The sequence below is a fragment of the Argopecten irradians genome, chromosome 5 (genome assembly GCF_041381155.1).
Source record: "Argopecten irradians isolate NY chromosome 5, Ai_NY, whole genome shotgun sequence".
Classification (NCBI taxonomy): domain Eukaryota; kingdom Metazoa; phylum Mollusca; class Bivalvia; order Pectinida; family Pectinidae; genus Argopecten; species Argopecten irradians.
Genome location: NC_091138.1, coordinates 19,131,825 through 19,154,330, shown reverse-complemented (window position 1 = coordinate 19,154,330; position 22,506 = coordinate 19,131,825). Strand labels below are relative to the sequence as shown.

The following is a 22,506-nucleotide window of genomic DNA, read 5'->3' as shown; positions in this document are numbered from 1 at the left end:
CAACATGAAATTCGCTCAAAAATAATGACGTCACAATGGATACCTACACAAAGACGGAATTATAATGTCATCAACCTCGTATGATATTAATGATATCATTTCATTTAAACAAATACAGGTGGAACTGCATTGTGCACTAGGACTCGTTAGAGAAGTTAAAACCAATGTGATAATTGGGGGTAGTTGTTACCGAAAGGTTCTTATAAATACTGATGGGATAGATAGGGAGGCACAAAAGATAATACCATGCAAAATCACCTTTTGTCATAAGTGTTTGAGAAGAAATGATATAGATACTTTGTGTTCATTTGTTCATTTATGAAACTTATGGTCACTAGTAATTTGTGCGAAGGGGCCAATTGCTCGTGAAATGGACACCTGTTTGAATAGCGCCACCTTAAGGCACATTTTGCGATATTTTTTTTTTCATAGAGTACGAATGTGCTGCAATTGTCATTTCAATGCAGTAACGAATTTAAAAAATTTGTTTGTTTGATTAATTAATTAACGTCCTATTAACAGCTATGGTCATGTAAGGACGGCATCCCATGTATGCGGTGTGTTGTGTGGATGTTGTGAGAGGTGCGTGTCTTGGGAGACTGCAGTATGTTTGTGTTGTGTCTTCTTGTATAGTGGAACTGTTGCCTTTTATAGTGATATATCACTGAAGCATGCCGCAGAAGACACCAAGCAACACACCCCAACCGATCACGTTATACTGACATCGGGCGAACCAGTTGTCCCACACACTGTTTGCTGAGCGCTAAGCAGGAGCAGAAACTACCACTTTTATAGACTTTGGTGTGTCTCGGCCAGGGGACAGAACCCAGAGCCTTCCTCGCTGGAGCGAACGCTCAAAAAATAATTGGTTGTTACGATTGTGTTACATTAATGCCCTGATTTACAAAATATTTCTTTAAGACAATCTAACAGTGTGCATTTTTCTTCTGTCAGATAAAACCGTGGGAACGGCGAAGCTGAACACCAACCCTCCTCGGGGGATTGCGGAGGCTGTTGGCAACTGCTTCTGTGACTATAACGGGCAGTGTTCCTGTCTTGAGGAGGATACTAGTCCTAGAATTACACCAAAACCTCGTGACAGTACACTTCTTAAAGTACCTCAACTGGACAACGCTGCTGGACCGGCAGATAATACGACTGACCAGGATAGTCACGTGACGAATGGACAGCTGTATTACCGACCAGGAGGTTGCCTCTTATGTCACAAAAAATATCTATTTTTATTACCTTAGAATCGACAATATATTGTAAATCAAATCCCAGCATGGCATAACAGAACGTGATAACAATGTAAATCGTCATGTACTGGTAGAATCCATTTAGTAAAAAATATCCATTTAAAGGTAATGATTCAGGGCATGCCTGTCAAGGATTATACGACATAAATGTATCTAAATGTATCGCAGACCAATATCTTTTTTATTTCTTATTATGGCAATATCTCTTTTCGCTAACATAGCTATGTACAAATATTTTACATACTGATAATTAATTAGAACAGCAAGATAAATTCTTTTAAAAGAATTATTTTTGAATACATGTAATATAAATTCACAACTACTAGAATAAAGGAAGCAATAAAACTCCGTATTGCAGTAACTAGAATCGACGGCGTTGGATTGACCGATTGTCAGGAGTTAATCAGTCACTGTAAATATCAATGTTGTTTGTTTTGGTGGCAACAGAGGCTGGAAGTGGAACATCTGAAGGGGGTTGTGATGAGAACTGTAGAACAACAACAGCCGCCACACTTGGCTGTCTCGGCGCCGTCACCTGTATCATCATCCTGGCCTGGCGGCTTAGAAAACGCAGATGTCAGAATAGCCAGAATATTAAAAAACGTGTTGGCAGTCTGGTTTCGGTATCAGCTATCCCGTCCGATTACCAGGATGATCGCGACATCCACAGGAATTACCACGTCGCGCCCCAGTCCAGTCACAAGGGACCACTCGACTACACACCAGTAAGATTGATTTATTGCCCTCCGACATCTTATATGTTTCTCTTTATGTTTGTTATGCATTTTGATAAACAAAATTTGTAGGACTGATATGAATCTGCCAATACAAACATAGCCGGGAGTATAGTGGTGTAATCATTAATGCAAATCACTTATATTTGGCGCTGGATTATTTTCACGTGTTTTCAAGACAATATTCTCTATCCCAACACATTTTCAGTCCCCATATATAATGCATATTCCACCCTTGGATATTACAGAGTTAGCTTCCTTGCGGGTAGGTATCCCTTGTGACGTCATTATTTTGTGAGTGACATTCGCGTAATTTCCTCTGAAAAGTTACGCTCATAAACACAAGACGTCACAATCAATTATACATGTCCACAAGGCCAGATATCTCTGTAATATGCAAATACAAAATAAATCTAAAGATTACCATTCTCATATATGTGTGAACTAAAGATTTTTAAAAAAAAATAAGATTTTAAAAAAAATAAGAAATTAGTCTAATACAATTTCTAATATGTTATTTTATCTTTATTATTTAAATGGATATAAGAATAAAAATGTGCAAAATGTAAATTTCGTTTGAAATATTGTAGAGCTGGAACTTTTCGCGCGGACAATATTTTCGTGATTTCATGTGACTTTGATGTGATCGCGAAATCGAACAACATTTGGTTCGTTTTAATTTAAAATCGCGCTATTTTGGACCATTAAAGTAACCAGCTTTACGGCTTAACATATCTCTTTGTGTATACTATATAGTACCTTTAGTTATAACTTTATATCTCTTTGTGTATAGTATAAAGTACCTTCAGTTATAACTTCATATCTCTTTTTGTATAATATTTAGTACCTTCATGTATAACTTTATATCTCTTTGTGTATGATATATAGTACCTTCAGTTGTAACTTTATATCTCTTTGTGTATAATATACATGTATAGTACCTTCAGTTATAACTTTATAAGCTGTAAAATTGTTGATAATCATCAACTAATAACAATTTCTACTGGCCATTCCGGTCATGGAAAGTTGATAGATTTTGAGTCTCAAGTTCTCCCTCGTGTTGTACTCTTCAGACACCAGAAGACATGAAGTGGGAGTTTGAACGAGACAAGCTGATCCTTGACAAGACCCTCGGGGAAGGCGAGTTCGGTCGTGTAGTGAAAGCCAAGTCGTACAATCTAGACGGAAAAGACGGTTATAAGGAGGTAGCCGTTAAAATGCTCAAACGTAAGTCTCAAACAACCATTTTGTACACTTACATGTAAATTATCTCCAATTACGATCAACATTTCTAACTTATAAGTACACACACCTATGCTTACAAATGGTACCTGATGGTAGCCGTTAAAAATAAATTATTTGCATAAATAAATTATCCCCAAATGAGATAAAGTATCACAATTAAAATAATTATTTTGAAGTACATGAATCATAATGTAGATTTATCTAGTTTGCATCAGTAATGCTAACAAATAATACCTTCTGGTAGCCGTTAGATATACTAACGACACACAGATATCACTGATTATCATTGTTCTTTAACACAGACTGTGCATCCTCTTCGGAACTGTCGGATCTACTGTCGGAGTTTAACCTCCTTAAGGACGTTAATCATCCTAACGTTATACGTCTACTAGGGGCGTGTACACGGGACGGTAAGTGTTCTGTACTTGGGTGATTAATGACATCATCGTAGTGGTTTACCATTTAGTATATAATTATATAATCTACACCATTTTATTCTCACGCATACAGATGTACTATATATTGCGTCATCGTGAATTTCAACCTATTCGTGAATGTGTTAGTTTTAATTATGTAATTACGCGTTATACATTATACGGGTTAATCATACGGGTTATACATTATACGGGTAATACATTATACGGGTAATACATTATATGGACTATACATTAATTCATTTGTCGCGATTTCGCGAAAAGTTGAATAAATATCGAAAATAAAGTGGTTTACAGTAATACATGTGTATAGATGTGATCATGGAGCCTCTCTCCACGGAGGTTTACAGTAATACATGTGTATAGCTGTGATCATGGAGCCTCTCTCCACGGAGGTTTACAGTAATACATGTGTATAGCTGTGATCATGGAGCCTCTCTCCACGGAGGTTTACAGTAATACATGTGTATAGCTGTGATCATGGAGCCTCTCTCCACGGAGGTTTACAGTAATACATGTGTATAGCTGTGATCATTGAGCCTCTCTCCACGGAGGTTTACAGTAATACATGTGTATAGCTGTGATCATGGAGCCTCTCTCCACGGAGGTTTACAGTAATACATGTGTATAGCTGTGATCATGGAGCCTCTCTCCACGGAGGTTTACAGTAATACATGTGTATAGCTGTGATCATGGAGCCTCTCTCCACGGAGGTTTACAGTAATACATGTGTATAGCTGTGATCATGGAGCCTCTCTCCACGGAGGTTTAAAGTAATACATGTGTATAGCTGTGATCATAGAGCCTCTCTCCACGGAGGTTTACAGTAATACATGTGTATAGCTGTGATCATGGAGCCTCTCTCCACGGAGGTTTACAGTAATACATGTGTATAGCTGTGATCATGGAGCCTCTCTCCACGGAGGTTTACAGTAATACATGTGTATAGCTGTGATCATGGAGCCTCTCTCCACGGAGGTTTACAGTAATACATGTGTATAGCTGTGATCATGGAGCCTCTCTCCACGGAGGTTTACAGTAATACATGTGTATAGCTGTGATCATTGAGCCTCTCTCCACGGAGGTTTACAGTTATACATGTGTATAGCTGTGATCATTGAGCCTCTCTCCACGGAGGTTTACAGTAATACATGTGTATAGCTGTGATCATTGAGCCTCTCTCCACGGAGGTTTACAGTAATACATGTGTATAGCTGTGATCATGGAGCCTCTCTTCACGGAGGTTTACAGTAATACATGTGTATAGCTGTGATCATGGAGCCTCTCTCCACGGAGGTTTACAGTAATACATGTGTATAGCTGTGATCATGGAGCCTCTCTCCACGGAGGTTTACAGTAATACATGTGTATAGCTGTGATCATGGAGCCTCTCTCCACGGAGGTTTACAGTAATACATGTGTATAGCTGTGATCATGGAGCCTCTCTCCACGGAGGTTTACAGTAATACATGTGTATAGCTGTGATCATGGAGCCTCTCTCCACGGAGGTTTACAGTAATACATGTGTATAGCTGTGATCATGGAGCCTCTCTCCACGGAGGTTTACAGTAATACATGTGTATAGCTGTGACCATGGAGCCTCTCTCCACGGAGGTTTACAGTAATACATGTGTATAGCTGTGATCATTGAGCCTCTCTCCACGGAGGTTTACAGTAATACATGTGTATAGCTGTGATCATGGAGCCTCTCTCCACGGAGGTTTACAGTAATACATGTGTATAGCTGTGATCATTGAGCCTCTCTCCACGGAGGTTTACAGTAATACATGTGTATAGCTGTGATCATGGAGCCTCTCTCCACGGAGGTTTACAGTAATACATGTGTATAGCTGTGATCATGGAGCCTCTCTCCACGGAGGTTTACAGTAATACATGTGTATAGCTGTGATCATAGAGCCTCTCTCCACGGAGGTTTACAGTAATACATGTGTATAGCTGTGATCATTGAGCCTCTCTCCACGGAGGTTTACAGTAATACATGTGTATAGCTGTGATCATGGAGCCTCTCTCCACGGAGGTTTACAGTAATACATGTGTATAGCTGTGATCATGGAGCCTCTCTCCACGGAGGTTTACAGTAATACATGTGTATAGCTGTGATCATTGAGCCTCTCTCCACGGAGGTTTACAGTAATACATGTGTATAGCTGTGATCATGGAGCCTCTCTCCACGGAGGTTTACAGTAATACATGTGTATAGCTGTGATCATTGAGCCTCTCTCCACGGAGGTTTACAGTAATACATGTGTATAGCTGTGATCATTGAGCCTCTCTCCATGGAGGTTTACAGTAATACATGTGTATAGCTGTGATCATTGAGCCTCTTTCCACGGAGGTTTACAGTAATACATGTGTATAGCTGTGATCATGGAGCCTCTCTCCACGGAGGTTTTACCATTTTTATCATTATGCATTGTATTACATAAATACAGGACAAACGTGTTTGTACTTTAATATCATTATTTCCGAATCTGTGCCCAATACATCTTAAATTTTCCTTAATATTCTGCGTTATGTGTTATCTCTGTACCCCTGTTTATAGCCACACCTTCAACAATATCGACATGATATTCAATATGATGAAGTAGGTCGGTCAATAGGTAGATGTAGAGATCTCACCAAAAGATGTGTCCAAAAAGGAAATGTTCAGTATATCCTATACATCAGCTGTTTCTAATGTTGAGTTTCCCTTGTAGGTCCTTTTTATGTTATTGTGGAGTACTGTGAGTACGGTTCACTCCTATCGTTTCTGAGACGATCACGGTTAGAGGAAAACGGTTACGTCAATCACCGCTTCAGACACAAAGAATTTACCCAGCATTGTGAGAATGGCGAGTACATGGAACCGGAACTACTGTCTATAGGGGACCTCTTATCCTTCGCCTGGCAGATCGCTAAAGGAATGAAATATCTCAGCGAGATCAAAGTCAGTATAATTATGGAATCTGAATTATCTTCATTGTGAAACCTTATTAAAATTCTATTTAATTCTTATTTTAAAAGATATTAAACCAGGTCTCATATATATTGAATAAGTCTTTTTAAAAATGTTGTTAAAATGCTTAGCAGTGACAATCGAAGATTGCAAGGCAATAAATATAATTTCAAGAATTTCCCTGATTGTCTAAACTAAAATCCAAGATAGGCGTCACAGTCACAATTGAGAAAAACATATTACATTATTTTCCAAGTTTTTCAGATGACCTTTAAGGCCCTTGGGCGTCTTGGTTGTATCAAGCAACATCTACAACATGTCAACTTGGAGGACAATCCCCCAATAACTAAGGTTTCCATAGTCTAACTCCAGACGGATTTATCGCCATGAGAGCTCAACAGCCTGTCTGCTACTTTATCTACATGGTATAAATTAATGTTTTGATGTCTTTTCTAGCTTGTACATAGAGATTTAGCTGCCAGAAATGTGTTAGTTGCTGCCGGCAAGGTTTTGAAAATCTCTGACTTCGGGTTGACAAGGGACGTCTATGAAGCAGACACATATCTCAAACAAAGCAAGGTAATATTGATACTCTCAATATGGAGACATATCATTTCGTTGACTTTTTCCTGGTATTGATATATAGTTTTCATATGTCACTAATTTGTCACTACTCATATTTGGATCTTTAGTGGTCAAGGGGTTAAGGTTTTTTTCCGATACATTACCATTACATTCGGTACAAATGTTCGAAACCCACAAGGAACAGTTGCCAGTGTAAACCGAATTCTGTTGCTTTTCTCTAGGTGCTACGATTTTTCACTAACTTCTAGATGTGTTAGTCCATTTTTATAAAGCGTAAGACAAAAACGAAAACAAAGCCAATGTATATGTTTTATTGAAGATTGTGTTAGGTCTCGAGAAAAGGTCTGAAGACATGTATGAGGTTACTGGGGTGACTGGAATATAATGTTGTTTTCCGATCAACAAGATAATCTAAAGATTACCATCTCGATCCTTTGTATCGACTTGGAGTCACATATAGTACATGTAGGCCTACGATGTCCCCAGATGGCTTCTTTCTCATATTACTTACAACTCCTTGACTTTGCTATGTCTTGTTATCTCACACAACACAGTAAAATCGAACGACATTATCAAGTATTTGTATCCAGATCTAGAATAGTTTAAGTAACACATTTCTAATACTACTGCACCATGTTCCCGTCAGAATTTCACTAATTCGTAACTAGTTCATCCTGTTTTAACAAAATTTATTTTCCCTTTTAATAAGTCGTAACTAAACGACTGATGAGAAATGGATGAACAGATAAACTATATACCCTCATAGCCAATTCGCGATATATATTCAGCCATATTTTTATCTGGAATCCTCCTGTAGTTGAGAGATACTATGTATCTATAGATGTGTACAGGAATTACATACAAATGATATATTTTAAAAAACGGTAAGGTTAAAATAGTATATAAAGTAGATAAGGTTGAGTGAAAACAGTATCTATGATTATGTGTTGAATGAATCTTTATCATTAAATGATATGTAATATTTTGATTTTTTTGATAAAATTTGATTGAATATTGAAAAAATCGAGATATTTTAAATCCGCTAAAATCCAATTTTCCCGTTTCTAGTCCGAAACATGAAAGTTTAGAAATAATCGTCTATATTAAATCTAGACTAAATAATCGTCTATATAAAAATTAGACTAAATAATCATCTATATAAAATCTAGACTAAATAATCGTCTATATAAAAAACTAGACTAAATAATCGTTTATATAAAAATTAGACTAAATAATCGTCTATATCAAAATTAGACTAAATAATCGTCTCTAATATAAAAACTAGACTAAATAATAGTCTATATAAAATCTAGACTAAATAATCGTCTTTATAAAAATCTAGACTAAATAATCGTCTATGTAAAATCTAGACTAAATAATCGTCTATATAAAACTAGACTAAATAATCGTCTATATAAAATCTAGACTAAATAATCGTCTATATAAAATCTAGACTAAATAATCGTCTATATAAAATCTAGACTAAATAATCGTCTATATAAAATCTAGACTAAATAATCGTCTATTTAAAATCTAGACTAAATAATAGTCCTTCATTACCGTAGAAATTTCTTAGAAATGGATTCCGTAAATCTCGAAATCAAATGTATAGACCTATAGCAAACAGCTAGTGGTATAAATGTTTAGAAGAAAACCTGCAAACCAAATGTCTCGTGTGGTATTCGAACAACTTGAAACTCGGGGATGGAGAGCTAGTGGCAATAAGTCGAAACATGTAACCATTGGCAACCGCTCTCAAGAGAAAATAACTCTGTAGAACAAAAACACAAGGTGTACAGTACGAAGTACCATACGTTTTAAATGGTCCGTTTTACTTGCAGGGCCGTATACCGGTGAAATGGTTAGCGCCGGAATCACTGTACGCCCAGATTTATACAACACAAAGCGATGTGTAAGTATTCATTACGGCAGCATTAACCTATCACTGATCTCTGGTAGTGCTAACGTTACATGATTACACTTGTCATATTCATAATTGAACCAGTACTTTGTCATCATTATAGCTATATTAGTATTAATTACGGTGATAATTATCATGTGTAGGATATCATTATGAATGTACCAGTATCTTAACATTGCTCAGTTTGTTTATGGTGATAATTCTGAATACATATTCAGTAGGCAATATGCAGGATAATTAGTACATTTCAATATGTCTGAAAAGCTGTCAAAAGACTAATATGAATCCCTATAAAAGACTGGTACCAACACCTCCATTTCGTTCTTAATATAGGTGGTCATTTGGGATTGTGTTGTGGGAGATTGTCACCTTAGGTAAGTCAAAACACATTTAATGATCATATAAACTCCATTGGACGCTCACGCTTGTTTCTATAAAAAACATGTTTCCAGAACACTTGTTTAATCACCAATGGCCATGCCATATATTTTTTATGGAAGATAAGAAGATAATCGATATTATGATTGCTTACATTCATTTGTAGAGCTACCAAGAATGAGGACATCTTTCTCCGATTGTTATCATTGTTTCTGAAAGTTGAGTCAAATGTAACGCTTGTCATAAAAGCAACCGTCGTTTTTAATAATTCTATATAAATTGTTTTTTAATGTTACTGTAAATACTACTTAACAATTAAACAAATGTTTATCGGTGTTCTGAAGTCCTTCTATGTCAAGCAATTTTTTATTCACTGGAAAATTATGTCGTTATACTATAAAAGAAATTGCCATGTTTAATGCATTAATTAATTGATGTCTTGTCGCTCGATTCACCCACGTTGTTTTATCTGACCTAGGTGCCCCTCCGTACCCTGGTATCCCACCAGAACGTCTCTATAATCTACTAATCGCTGGCTACAGAATGGACAGACCAGATTCTTGTACGGATGAATTGTAAGTTGATGTGTTTTTTACATTTTAAAGTGATTATTTACCATAGGGTTACTTTTGAAACACCAAACATGATATATTTGACGTCGACAAAAATGCTTAGTTATATATATATATATGTATTCGATTATTTTTAGTCTGCAAATGCCTGTGGGTAAAAAGCCTTTGGGTTATATTATCCATCCTCGTAGTGTCACCGAAACATACTCTGTCATATGCTGGGTGTGAAAGATAGGGATTATCCACCCCCGGAGTCACTAAATTAAGTAAAATCCTCTGTAGAATTTTGGGTTTTATCTCATTCAGGTCATTGACCTAGAAATTACTATTATGGACGGAGCAGAAATGATATGTTTTCCATCAAGCTAAGTCACAAGCCTACTTGATAGCGATTCATAGTGTCATTGGTAGGTCTAACATTTCAACCAGGCACTTACCATTGCCTTTCGTGGTTTGATGAAGCCATTATATGACTGTTCGGACTGTTACAGATATGCCGTTATGCAAAAATGTTGGAAGACAGACCCGTCAGAGAGGCCGCCATTTATCCAACTCACTGACATCTTTGATCGCCTACTCCAACAAAGAACTGTGAGTTAAAAAATGAAAAGCCATTGTACAAAACATACATTTCTTATAGTTGGGTAATTTAGCGTCGAAAAAAATCGCAATTTCCTTTTTGATACTAATTCACTGGGAGAAATGTCATTCGTCAATTTCTAAAGAAATAAGCTTATTAAAATTTCATTTAACCCCCGGATATAAAAATATTGCATAATAAGCCTGTTAATCCTACTAGACCTTACCAGTGATCATTAATGAACACTTTGAACAAAGAATAAAATTAACATTACATAATTTCCAAAGACAGTACCATGACAAATTATACAATACAGAACTTACATAATTTTAAACCTTCCTCAGTCATAACTTTGTAAAATATATTGATAAAAATGGAGAATCGAGCGACAGCAAATGAATGGTTAAGCATGTCTGTTGTTTTCTAAGGACAAAATCAGTAGTTCATGGTGGAACCTGATTATCGACCGTAAATATCTCCCATAGACATCATTACTCTGTACCTTTCGTGTACAGTTAATCTCACAATAATCGACAATTATTCACTATTATGTAGTATCATATACAAATGTGTGTCGGTTGTACAACGTTAAAAATAATTCGAATGCGTTATACTACCACTACGTTGACAGTGACACATTTTCTACTTTAGGAATACCTAGATCTGACGGGAGGAGGGGTAGAGGACAACGCCCCTGATGTCTACGACAAGTGTTTTGGAAACTCTTTGGGTAATATTTATAAATTATTAATTTACATGGTAAATACTTTTTTGTTATAGAGATATGTACGGTGGCTCGGAACGGACATGGAAAAAATACTGTGTTCGAACGAAATAATATTGTGTTCCCATGCACGCAATGATATTTCGTTTTTATGTCCAATTCCAGCAACCGTAGATATGAATTAATAGAGAAGAATAAATAAAAGGTGTTAATAAAAAAAATATGAAATAAAATGTCCAATAATGAGCATCTATATAAATTATGGGTGACAATTGCATAACAGTAGTTTGCTTATTCCTCGAAACAAACTTTATTTAAAAAATAGACTTAGATCAAAATGATTTCGTTACATAAAGTTTTGACATCGGGTCTAACTCAAGTAGTCGCTTATCCTTACAAGAAATCGAAGTTCTTTATAAAATCATTAATCTTAAATAAGAATTAGATGTTTACATAAATTTTTAGGGAAGGTATTCCCCAAACAGAACCAACCAAGGTTGGCAGACACCTACGGAAGTATAAGCGTGATTTCCGGGAACTCCGAACCATATTTAACTCCCTCCACAAGCAAATTGCCGGTCGACTCATCTGATAGCATTGCAACACAAAATATGGACAATAGGAGAGTCGTCCTTCATTCAAATGAAGATTCCACTTGCTTACCTTCCAGAAAGTGCCTCGATTTAAAATCTTCTCCAGGCGGAGAGAAGCTCGCGTTGCTAGTGGACTCCAGGACTGCGGTGTTCTCCCCATCATCTGATACAGATGATGATCCAGACTGTAGGGAAACAGATGTGTTCTCTGTACAAAGATGCTAGGTCGTGTGGGAGGCCTGGGCAGTAGGGAGACAGATAAAAGTGTCTGTACAAAAAAACTGTCGTGTTTTAACAGTTTGGAGCCCACTTTAACAAATATTGGGCACACTTTGCCCATTTTAAACAGTCCGGCAGTGTTTTGTATATATATACGGATGTGGAAGGATAATATGGAAAGGAAATTCCACCAATTATGTGTATAACAGATTCACTATTTCGTGTATAGAACATATTAACGCAGATCTCGCCAAATCTCATCAAATTGTGACACAAAGGAGAGTTATAATAACCTAAATCCCAAGCCAGCATGCAAGCAAAACATGCCGGTCACTCAATATTTACATTTGCTTTTTAAACTTTTACTCCTTCAGCATTGGCACACATTGTGCTACTTTACTCATAATATTACAAAAGTGTTTAATTGGCAGTTCAATTAATTATACAGCCATTGTAATTGTGACTGCTTATAGAAGGTGTGATTTGTCCAATATATCAAGTTTGTGGTGGTAAAGATGCACACCTTATTCCGTGATTTTCGGTCACCAGAGCATTAATCGGTATACAGTGTATGTAGTTATTCTGTGTGTAATCACAACTAAGACTGCATTCCTCTCTTTACATGATAAATAACTTAAGTTTTGATTCATCTCAGGAAAAAATCAATGTTACAAAGGGAAGACGAATCACATTTGGAGTAAGAACAATAACAGATCAAGAAATGTATGTTTATCATCATTCGTAACTTTCATTCCTGACAACTTCCTCTAGCCTAATCCTTGTGTAATCCCCATTCAAAGATCTCTTTGTTTATTGATTTTTCCTTCCAGTTAATAAATCATTCCTACTTCCGCCTTCCCTATTTCTCATTACCGAATCTTTTTGACATTTTTCCGTTTATTTCTTTTCCATCAGCTCTCCCTATCCATCACTCACTTATATCTACCAATTAACTACTGCGTTCCCTCCTTAATGTATCAATTTTATTTTGTTTCCATATTTACTCTCAATGTTTCCACTTCCTCCCCTCGAAACTAGTCAAAACTCCAGATTATCGTACCGTTCATAGAAACTATTTAATCACCCATCCCCGTTTACGCTTCATTAAATAACATTTTCCAAGAATTTTACTAACATACTAACGCCGTAACCGATCCTTGGTTTAGGCATTGTCCTATCACAAGTTTGGCTTTGTCGTCATTTTCCTAAGCCTACCTCCCTCCGAATCAGTAGTGACCTAACCATATTGGATGCTTAAAGAAGCATTTCCGAAACCACAACTGTTATTGTTTTGTTCACATACAACTTGATACTCAAGGCAATTATTGGATTTGTTCCATATTATGTGTATATATCTGAAGCCATTTTATTGTGTTGAAACTGTTTTCTTTGGTTTATATGTGATATTAAAAAGCGGTACACGTAACAAAATTTGTTCTGTATTGAATCGATGCTGACTCGAAGAAATTGACCAACATTTGGCTAAAATTAAGGATACTCCACCGTCGACAGAGCATGAACGATACTCATCATTTAAACAATAATTGGTGTTTACGGGTGTAAATATATCTCATTGACACAAAAAAATATAATAGTTTGTATTTATTAGTAAATCAGCAATCAGTTATTAATTCAGTATATGGCATAGTGCCATGGAAATTTTTTTTTCGGGACGCAATTAATTATTTTTAATATTTTATCTTGAATTAAGACAAAAAGCTCAATTTTATCAATGGTGGTTATGGTGTTAATTAAGTAAGAAAATAAGAGTTTTCCAATGGTGGTAATGATGTAAAATAGGTAAAATAAGAAGCTCGAACTTATTCCTCTGCTCCTATTCGTCCGAGGTGTAGCATCTTTAAGGAAACATATTACATATTTCAATTAGACCAAAGGAGACCACATCAACCGGTTGTTCAATACATCAACAACATCACAGAGATATTTAAGGCAAATATTGATGAAGGAAGATGACAATGATCAAAATAGATCATAGAGCATAGAAGTTTAGATGGTGAAATACAATCGTCGTGGAGAATGTCGATAGTTGTCAAGTCGCGACATCGAGTCGTCGCGAAAACAGATTGGTTTACAAACAATGAAGAATAATTAAGATTTAAGATGCTCCACCGCTGACAAATGGTATATTTTCACTATCAAAAAAGGAGTAGACGATTTCGTATTTTTCTTCAGTTACAAAAGTTACTTACTTATCACCATTGAAAAGTTTGAGGTTCTAATTTTACTGAAAGTTAAAAATATTAGAATTTATTCATTGCATCCCGAAAAAAATCCGTGACACTATATCCTATATGGAATGAAGAACTGATTGCGCATGCACCAAAAGCCAAATAAATTATTTGATATTATTTTTGTTTTGTGTCAATTAGACATACATATACAAGATTATACACCAGTTACTGTTCAAATGATGAGTATCATTTATGCTCTGTCGGCGGAATCTAGGAATGTAAAATAAACAAGTGAAAATTGAAAATCAACAACTTATCATATCGCATCTCTTTATACAGTAAAACACGGTTATAGCGAACCACTGGGGACCAACGAAATCATTTCGTTATAAACATAATTCGTTATACACATAATTCAAACATATAACAGGGACCTTGACGAGGAACAAAACTCCCTACATTTTAACCATGAATTCGTTATTTAAGCGTGTTCGTAATGTATCGATTTCGTGTTATTTCAATTAATCGTTCGTATTAAAAAGTGGACGGTGTCCTTTATTTCAGGTCCTACATGGGATATCTGATCATCAAATATTTTATTTTAAGAGGTAAACTAATGTCACCATACCACACGATAGATATAACTCTATCTGAAATAAGTATCGGCTAACTTGGTGACAGTCTGTTCCCCTGGGAAGCCAACATGTCTGTCATTAAAACCGCTGCCAATTATAAACTGGCTCTTTACGGTCAACATGGTTCTGTAGATTGATTTTGTGAATAAATTCAAAATTAAACGACCCAAAATCGATAGAAATATCAGATATCGGAACAAGAGAAAAGTAAAACAGCGAAGAACTCTGCAAAAATCTCAGTCCGTTTTTTGATTATTTTTAATACAAGAAATCACATTTTATAAAGATGGGAAATGTTTGGCTGATCATGTAAAGATAGTTATTTGAAAGGCAATTCATAAGTATTTTATGATATATAACAAAAAATATCCCTGATAACTAATCTATTAGAACAGATACAATTATGACGGAAAATTACATGAACAAGAACATAATTATGTTTGTATGGAGATTCATGAAAACTAGAGTAATGTGACAAGATAAATGGAACGGTATGTACAGGTACCTTCTATTTTATTGGCAATAATAGGCGCTTTACAATTCGAGGTCAATTCTAATCTCCGGTCAATGACAACACAACCTCTAGGAGTACCAAAAAGATTAATGCAACATGATTGGTTGGAATAAGCACCAATCACATAGAATTTACAGAAAATGAGAGTTAGGATTCGATCATGATATAAGCCATAAAACATTCCCGATGACCGGTGAGATTATGATATTGGCAATAAAACTTCCTCTTAGACGTCTTCCATCTGCGTCTTTTGACACCTTATTACTTCTGAAAATAGTCGACAACTGTGTCGGAAATCGCGATAATTGGAACAAGCTTCTGGATATCAAAAACAAAAATAAGATATAAAAAAACCTTTTAGAAGCTGAACTGCCGACTATGTGGAATAATTATGGATATAATGTGATAAAACAATGACACAAAACGCCATATTTACGTTTTCCCTTTTAGAGACTATAGCCGTCTAGCCAGTAACTCTAGTAGTTTGTTTGATTAGAGACTATAGCCATCTGGCCAGTTATACTAGTAGTTGGTTTGATTAGAGACTATAGCCGTCTGGCCAGTAATACTAGTAGTTTGTTAGATTAGAGACTACAGCCGTCTAGCCAGTAATACTAGTAGTTGGTTTGATTAGAGGCTATAGCCGTCTGGCCAGTAATCATGTAATCATGTAATTAAAACACCAATTTAAGTCCTTTTGACTTCTGGAGGCGTATCCTTGTATGTGATCAAATAATCGATCAGGTAGCACTATAACAAGTAGGAGAGAATTTGGAGGGTTCATTGTGCCAGTGCTGGTTAAGGCGCGATTTAAAGGAGTTCACAGACTTTGCAGACACTACGTTTTCTGGCAAACTGTTCCATATATCTACAATTCTGCTGTTAAACCGATGTTTGGTTACTTCTAGTCTGGATACTGGCTTCAAGATCTTTTTAGAGTGACCTCTTGTGAAGGTGATGGGAGACATTGTAAACAATTTATCTTTGTCGACTTTATCAATGTTGTTGATAATCTTGAAAATTTGTATGAGATCGGAACGTTTTCTCCTATACTCAAGGCTTGGTAGTCCTAAGGATCTTAGACGCTGTTCGTAGGATAAGTTGGTTAATCCATTTAATCTTTTGGTCGCTCTCCTCTGGACATTCTCGATCACAATTTTATCCTTAAGTAACATAGGGTTCCAGATGCAGGATGCATATTCCATATTAGGCCGAATCAGGGACTTGTACAAGTTAAGGAACATTGTTGTATCGATGTAGGTAAAGGTTTTGAAGATCAGACCAGTTAATCTGTTAGCTTTTGAAACACAGTTGGAGGCATGCTCACTAAATTTCATTTTGCTATCAAAAGTTACGCCAAGATCTTTTTCGGATTTAGTTTTGGTGATTTCACTCTTTTGACCTTCATTTTCGATGTTATATTTGTTAATGTTGTCCTTGGAGTTACCGATACACAGGTGTTTACACTTTTTGGCATTAAGTTGCATGTTCCAGGTCTCGGTCCATTTGCAAACATTCTCAACATCTCTCTGTAGATCCTCTTTGTCATCATTGTTGCTTACTCCTTTCAATAATTTTGCGTCGTCGGCGAACATTTTTATTACAGTTTGCACAACTTCCGGCATGTCGTTCACGAAAATTAAAAATAATATTGGCCCTAAAATGCTCCCCTGCGGGACCCCGCTTGTGACGTCACTTACGTAGGAGAATTCACCGTCAATACAGACCCGCTGCTTCATTCCAATGAGAAAGTTTTTGATCCAATGTAAAACATTTCCTCTGATACCATATTTTTCCAATTTTAAAAGTAACCTTTTGTGAGGGACCCTGTCGAAAGCTTTACTGAAATCGAGGTATATGATGTCAACGTTTTCCCCCTCATCCATTTCATTGGAAATGTAATCTGTGACCTCGATGAGTTGTGTCACACAGGATTTCCCTTTCATGAAGCCATGCTGGTGATTTGAAAATAAGCCGTTTGATTCCATATGAGTGGTGATTTCATCTTTCAGAATTCGTTGAAGAATTTTGCATGGTATCGACGTTAGACTTATTGGACGATAATTTTCTGTTTTGAGTCTAGATCCATTTTTGTGAATCGGTGTTACATGAGCAACCTTCCAATCTGATGGTAGTGTTCCTTCTTCTATTGATTTCTTGAATATTATTTCTAGTGGCTCAATCAGTTCATCAGATGTTTCTAAAATCAGTTTTGGATGGAATATGTCTGGACCTGATGATTTGTTTGGATTCAGTTTCAAGATTGCTGATTGGATTTTTTCTTTAGTTATGATGACGTTTTCCAATGCAGAGTTGAAATTTCTAGTAGTGAAAGTAGGTAGGTCTCCGTCTGGTTCAACTTTGAAAACACTAGAGAAGTATTCATTAAACATATTGGCCTTGTCTTTGCTGTCACTCCATCTTTTCCCACACGAATCCTCCAATTCCCCTACGGATTGTCTTGTTTTGGTTTTAGACCGTATATATTTCCAGAACTGTTTTGGATTGTCTTTTATGTGATTGGCTATATTACGTTCAAAGTGATATTTCGACACTCTAATGGAGGATGTTGCCTTGTTCCTCGCTAATTTGTATTTATTCCAGTTTTCTGATGTTCTACAGTGTTGATATCTTAACCACTTTTTATGCTTATCCTTGATGTTGTCTCTAGCTAGTTTGTCTAAAGGGGCTGATTGCTTTGGATGGTCGTAATTGCCTTTGCTCACTGGTACGTTTTTATCTACTATTATTGATACAAATTCAGCGAAGGCTTTCCACGATTCCTCTGCTCCCTTTCCCTCTAGGAGAGTATGCCAATCTTTGTTTCTTAATTCTTCTTTGATGTTATCGTAGTTTCCTTTGAAATAGTTCTTTTTCAGTGTGGTTTTAATCGCTGTGTCTGAATACAAGTTAAGATTAAAAGTCAACAGCAAGTGATCACTATGACCAAGTCCGGGTAAATGTACAACTTCATCAACCATTCCCTCTTCGTTGGTAAAGATCAAGTCAAGGCAATTAGCCGTTTGACCCTCTCTATATCTAGTAGGAAGCTGGACATGCTGATTGAGGAAAAGATCTTTCGTCGTTTCTAAAAACCCATAGGCTGGATGACGTTCAGTAACTGAGGTCGAACAGTTATTCCAATTGATCTCTTTGAAATTGAAGTCTCCAGTTATTAAAGTATGGCTAAATGATCGTTTCAGTGCATCAGTTAAAAGGTGTTGTAATTTGATGTTATTGTCGTTATCACTGTTCGGGCTTCTGTAGATGTTTCCAATCAGTAATTTATCTTTGTTTTTCAAATTTATGCTGCACCATACATGTTCGTCGAAATTAATTGAAATTAATTCTTTCATAGCGTTGAGATTTTTCTTTGTCATAATAAGAACCCCCCTTTTTCCTTCTTCGTTTCGGTGAGTGTCATAACCCGGTATATTGTAGAGTTCCTGATATACTTTTGTGGTAGCTTTTGGGTAAACTTCAGTAAGAGATATAATGTCTGGTGATTTTTCGACTGCCATTTGCTCCAGCTCTGATAATTTGCTTGGCGTGAGGGTATCAACATTTGAATAAAAAACGATGAGGGAAGGTGATTGGTCGATAGTGGTATTGATGTCATTATTTACAGTAAAAGCCTCCTTAAAATTAACATCCTAGACTCTTTCAACTTCTGGCGATGTCGGAACTCTACTGTCAAGGATAGTGTCCTGGCTGTACACTAACGTCATGTCAGCTGAAGATACGTCATGATTGTATGACGTCATGTTGAAGGACCGTCTTATAGGACTAATCTCATTTGTTGATCTGACAGAATTATATGTTGTCTGTGAATCAATTCTGTTGTCCACTTCCATCTCTGTCTCCGGCGATGTTTTTTGTTTGTTATTATTCTTTTTCTTCTCTACAAACTTTTTTTTGCGGTCTTGTCTTTGTTCAATGGTCATGTCCCGAACTATAATAACTTTTTTCAAGTCAAGTGCTGCTTTTTCTCGGACAAGTTTAGAGTTTTCCAGGAGAAGTTTTCTCTGCTTTTTGTTATTCATGATAACTTTTAGGGGTCTAGTTTTGTTACTACTGGGCTCTGGTCGACCTAGCCTGAACATAGCAATGATATCTAGGTCAGGAACACCAATCGAGTCAGCAATGGCTTGAAGTTTCCGGCGATCCTCATCTTTTCGCTCATTTGTAATCTCGCTACGGGACTTTGGAAAATTGAAAATTATTATGTTATTATGTTAGTATTATTATGTGTCTCGGTTCTTTCTGTCTTGTAGCTCTTGTGTTCTTTGGTCCACAATTTTTGTTATTTCACTCTTCAGGTCATTCACTATCTCATCTTTTACAACCATTTTTAAATTGCCTATCTGTGTTGATACATATTCCTCGTGTTTGTTCTGTCTGTCCTCTATTGTCGTAATTCTATTCTCGACATGATCTAATCTGAGTTCACTGTTATGTTGAAGTTGACTAAGGGAACTTTCTATCCTTAGAAGAGTTGTTTCTGTTCCTTTGCAACAGTTGCAGGACCAAGTGAACCCTTCCAACTCACCGGTTTCTAATAACGACAAAACGTTCTTTTTTTGTCCTGTACAAATGAAGCAGTAATGCAGCTTGCAAACAGCACAGTCCAGATATCTCCGGCTGCTAATTTTTGCATCGCATTTATTGCAGTAGATTGATGTTGCTTCGTCAGCTTTGTATCGTTTCGGATCAGGAATATTTGCACTGGCCATCTTGGAATATCTTTTATGGTCACTGGTGTGCGGTGTACTGCTGAATATGTCTGGCAAAGTACCTTGCCGAGATAGCCTTTGTAATTCACGTTCTGGAAAGAATTGGCAAAATACCTTGCCGAATCGGTTTGAACGTACAATTATACTTCCAGGCACAGAGTTTGGCAAATTACCTTACCGAAACATTGATAATTGACACTAGGACTGGCAAAGTACCTATGCCGAATCCATGATAATTCTATATCAAGATTGCTGCAATATTGACCTGTTGGTTTGCGGCGCGTGAGTGTTGTTTTCAAAGTTAAAGAACTGTACACAGGAAAGTATAAAGCCTGGCAAACACTTTGCCGAGACCTATTATTAATGTACATGTGTAGACTTTACTTACAGCACTTGGAGGTTACTCGTCTCGGGTGTCACAACTGTTCATCAATCTGTGCTTTATTCGTCAAAGACTGAGTTTTAGTGTTTCATTTCCGTGATTGTGGTTAATGGTTTCTTAATGAGAACCTTTACTGTCCGACACTAACACAGGTTTTCGGCATAATGAAGTTTCCTCTATGCCAGTGAGAACAGTTCACGGTCTAACCGTTGACTTATCTTTTTAACACTCATGCGTAAACGTTTGTGAAAAAACAGTACGTATATATAATGGAAGATTTGATATAGGGAATGTCAAAAGCTTAAGCATTTACTCAATATGATATCATACTTGTGTGTCGTCCACTAAGGGTCCTTTGTCCACGAAACAAAGGTAGCCATTTTCACCGTATCGGTGAGTTGTCAATCACACATACAGATTTACATTTTTCCCATTTCTGGACACAGGCATCACATTTTTAGAAATAATCCACACTAGTAGCATCCATTGACTTGTCATTAATTAGGGAAACTCTTCAAGAAGTTGTTTCGTTCGACTTTTTGATGATTTTTTTTATTTCTCACAGCTCCGAAAAATTTGCACTTCTTACCTGACCGGCAGTCACGTGAGTTGTCTAGTAATACTAGTAGTTGGTTTGATTAGAGACTACAGCTGTCTGGCCAGTAATACTAGTAGTTGGTTTGATTAGAGTCTATAGCCATCTGGCCAGTAATACTAGTAGTTGGTTTGATTAGAGACTATAGCTACATGGCCAGTAATACTAGTAGTTGGTTTGATTAGAGACTATAGCCGTCTGGCCAGTAATACTAGTAGTTGGTTTGATTAGAGACTATAGCCATCTGGCCAGTAATACTAGTAGTTGGTTTGATTAGAGACTATAGCCGTCTGGCCAGTAATACTAGTAGTTGGTTTGATTAGAGACTATAGCCGTCTGGCCAGTAATACTAGTAGTTTGTTAGATTAGAGACTACAGTCATCTTGCCAGTAATACTAGTAGTTGGTTTGATTAGAGACTATAGCTACATGGCCAGTAATACTAGTAGTTGTTTTTGATTAGAGATATAGCCGTCTGCAGTGATACTGTAGTTTGATTAACTATAGCGTCTGGCCAGTATACTAGTAGTGGTTTGATTAGAGACTATAGCGTCTGGCCAGTTACTAGTAGTAGTAGGCTATACTAGTAGTTGGTTTGATTAGAGACTATAGCCGTCTGGCCAGTAATACTAGTAGTTGGTTTGATTAGAGACTATAGCCGTCTGGCCAGTAATACTAGTAGTTGGTTTGATTAGAGACTATAGCCATCTGGCCAGTAATACTAGTAGTAGGTTTGATTAGAGACTATAGCCATCTGGCCAGTTATACTAGTAGTAGGTTTGATTAGAGACTGTAGCCATCTGGCCAGTTTTACTAGTAGTTGGTTTGATTAGAGACTTAAGCTACCTGGCAAACTGTCTTAGATTTAGCCAATAAAAGATGACTTTACAAAAAATGACAGCATTAATGATTGTCTAAAAATAAATCTAAGCTTCTATCGTGATCCTGGAGCAAGGGGTAGATATATCAACTGTGATAGTAATCCCTGGAATGGCCACACCTGATGCATGGACTAACTTTAATTTTCGACTGCTATTCATGCTGTGCATATGTGGCTAGACTTTGGGTCAATCAACGGCAGGTATGAAAACCTTTCTGATTGAATCTTCCTTTACAATAGTAAAATACTTCTCTACACTGCCAAAAGCAGTCCGCTAAACCTGCCTATATTAGGCTTTTTTATTTTTATTTTTTTTTTTTTTGCCTTATATATATATATATATATATTTTTTTTTTTAAAAGCCTAATAATATAGG

The 22,506-nt window shown here is 36.6% G+C and overlaps 1 protein-coding gene across 1 annotated transcript in view; it reads left to right on the top strand.

Moving 5' to 3' along the window:
- The window catches only part of LOC138323126 (proto-oncogene tyrosine-protein kinase receptor Ret-like), a 58,801-nt gene extending 45,170 nt beyond the window's left edge, over nt 1–13,631 (top strand). The window contains exons 10-21 of the mRNA XM_069267503.1: nt 955–1,209; nt 1,707–1,984; nt 3,067–3,220; nt 3,541–3,648; nt 6,390–6,619; nt 7,085–7,207; nt 9,055–9,125; nt 9,468–9,508; nt 9,991–10,087; nt 10,576–10,675; nt 11,316–11,394; nt 11,854–13,631. Of these exons, the coding sequence (XP_069123604.1) occupies nt 955–1,209; nt 1,707–1,984; nt 3,067–3,220; nt 3,541–3,648; nt 6,390–6,619; nt 7,085–7,207; nt 9,055–9,125; nt 9,468–9,508; nt 9,991–10,087; nt 10,576–10,675; nt 11,316–11,394; nt 11,854–12,206 (1,889 nt within the window). The 3' untranslated portion in view covers nt 12,207–13,631. The remainder of the gene's footprint in view (nt 1–954; nt 1,210–1,706; nt 1,985–3,066; nt 3,221–3,540; nt 3,649–6,389; nt 6,620–7,084; nt 7,208–9,054; nt 9,126–9,467; nt 9,509–9,990; nt 10,088–10,575; nt 10,676–11,315; nt 11,395–11,853) is intronic.
- The last annotated feature ends 8,875 nt before the right edge of the window (nt 13,632–22,506 follow it).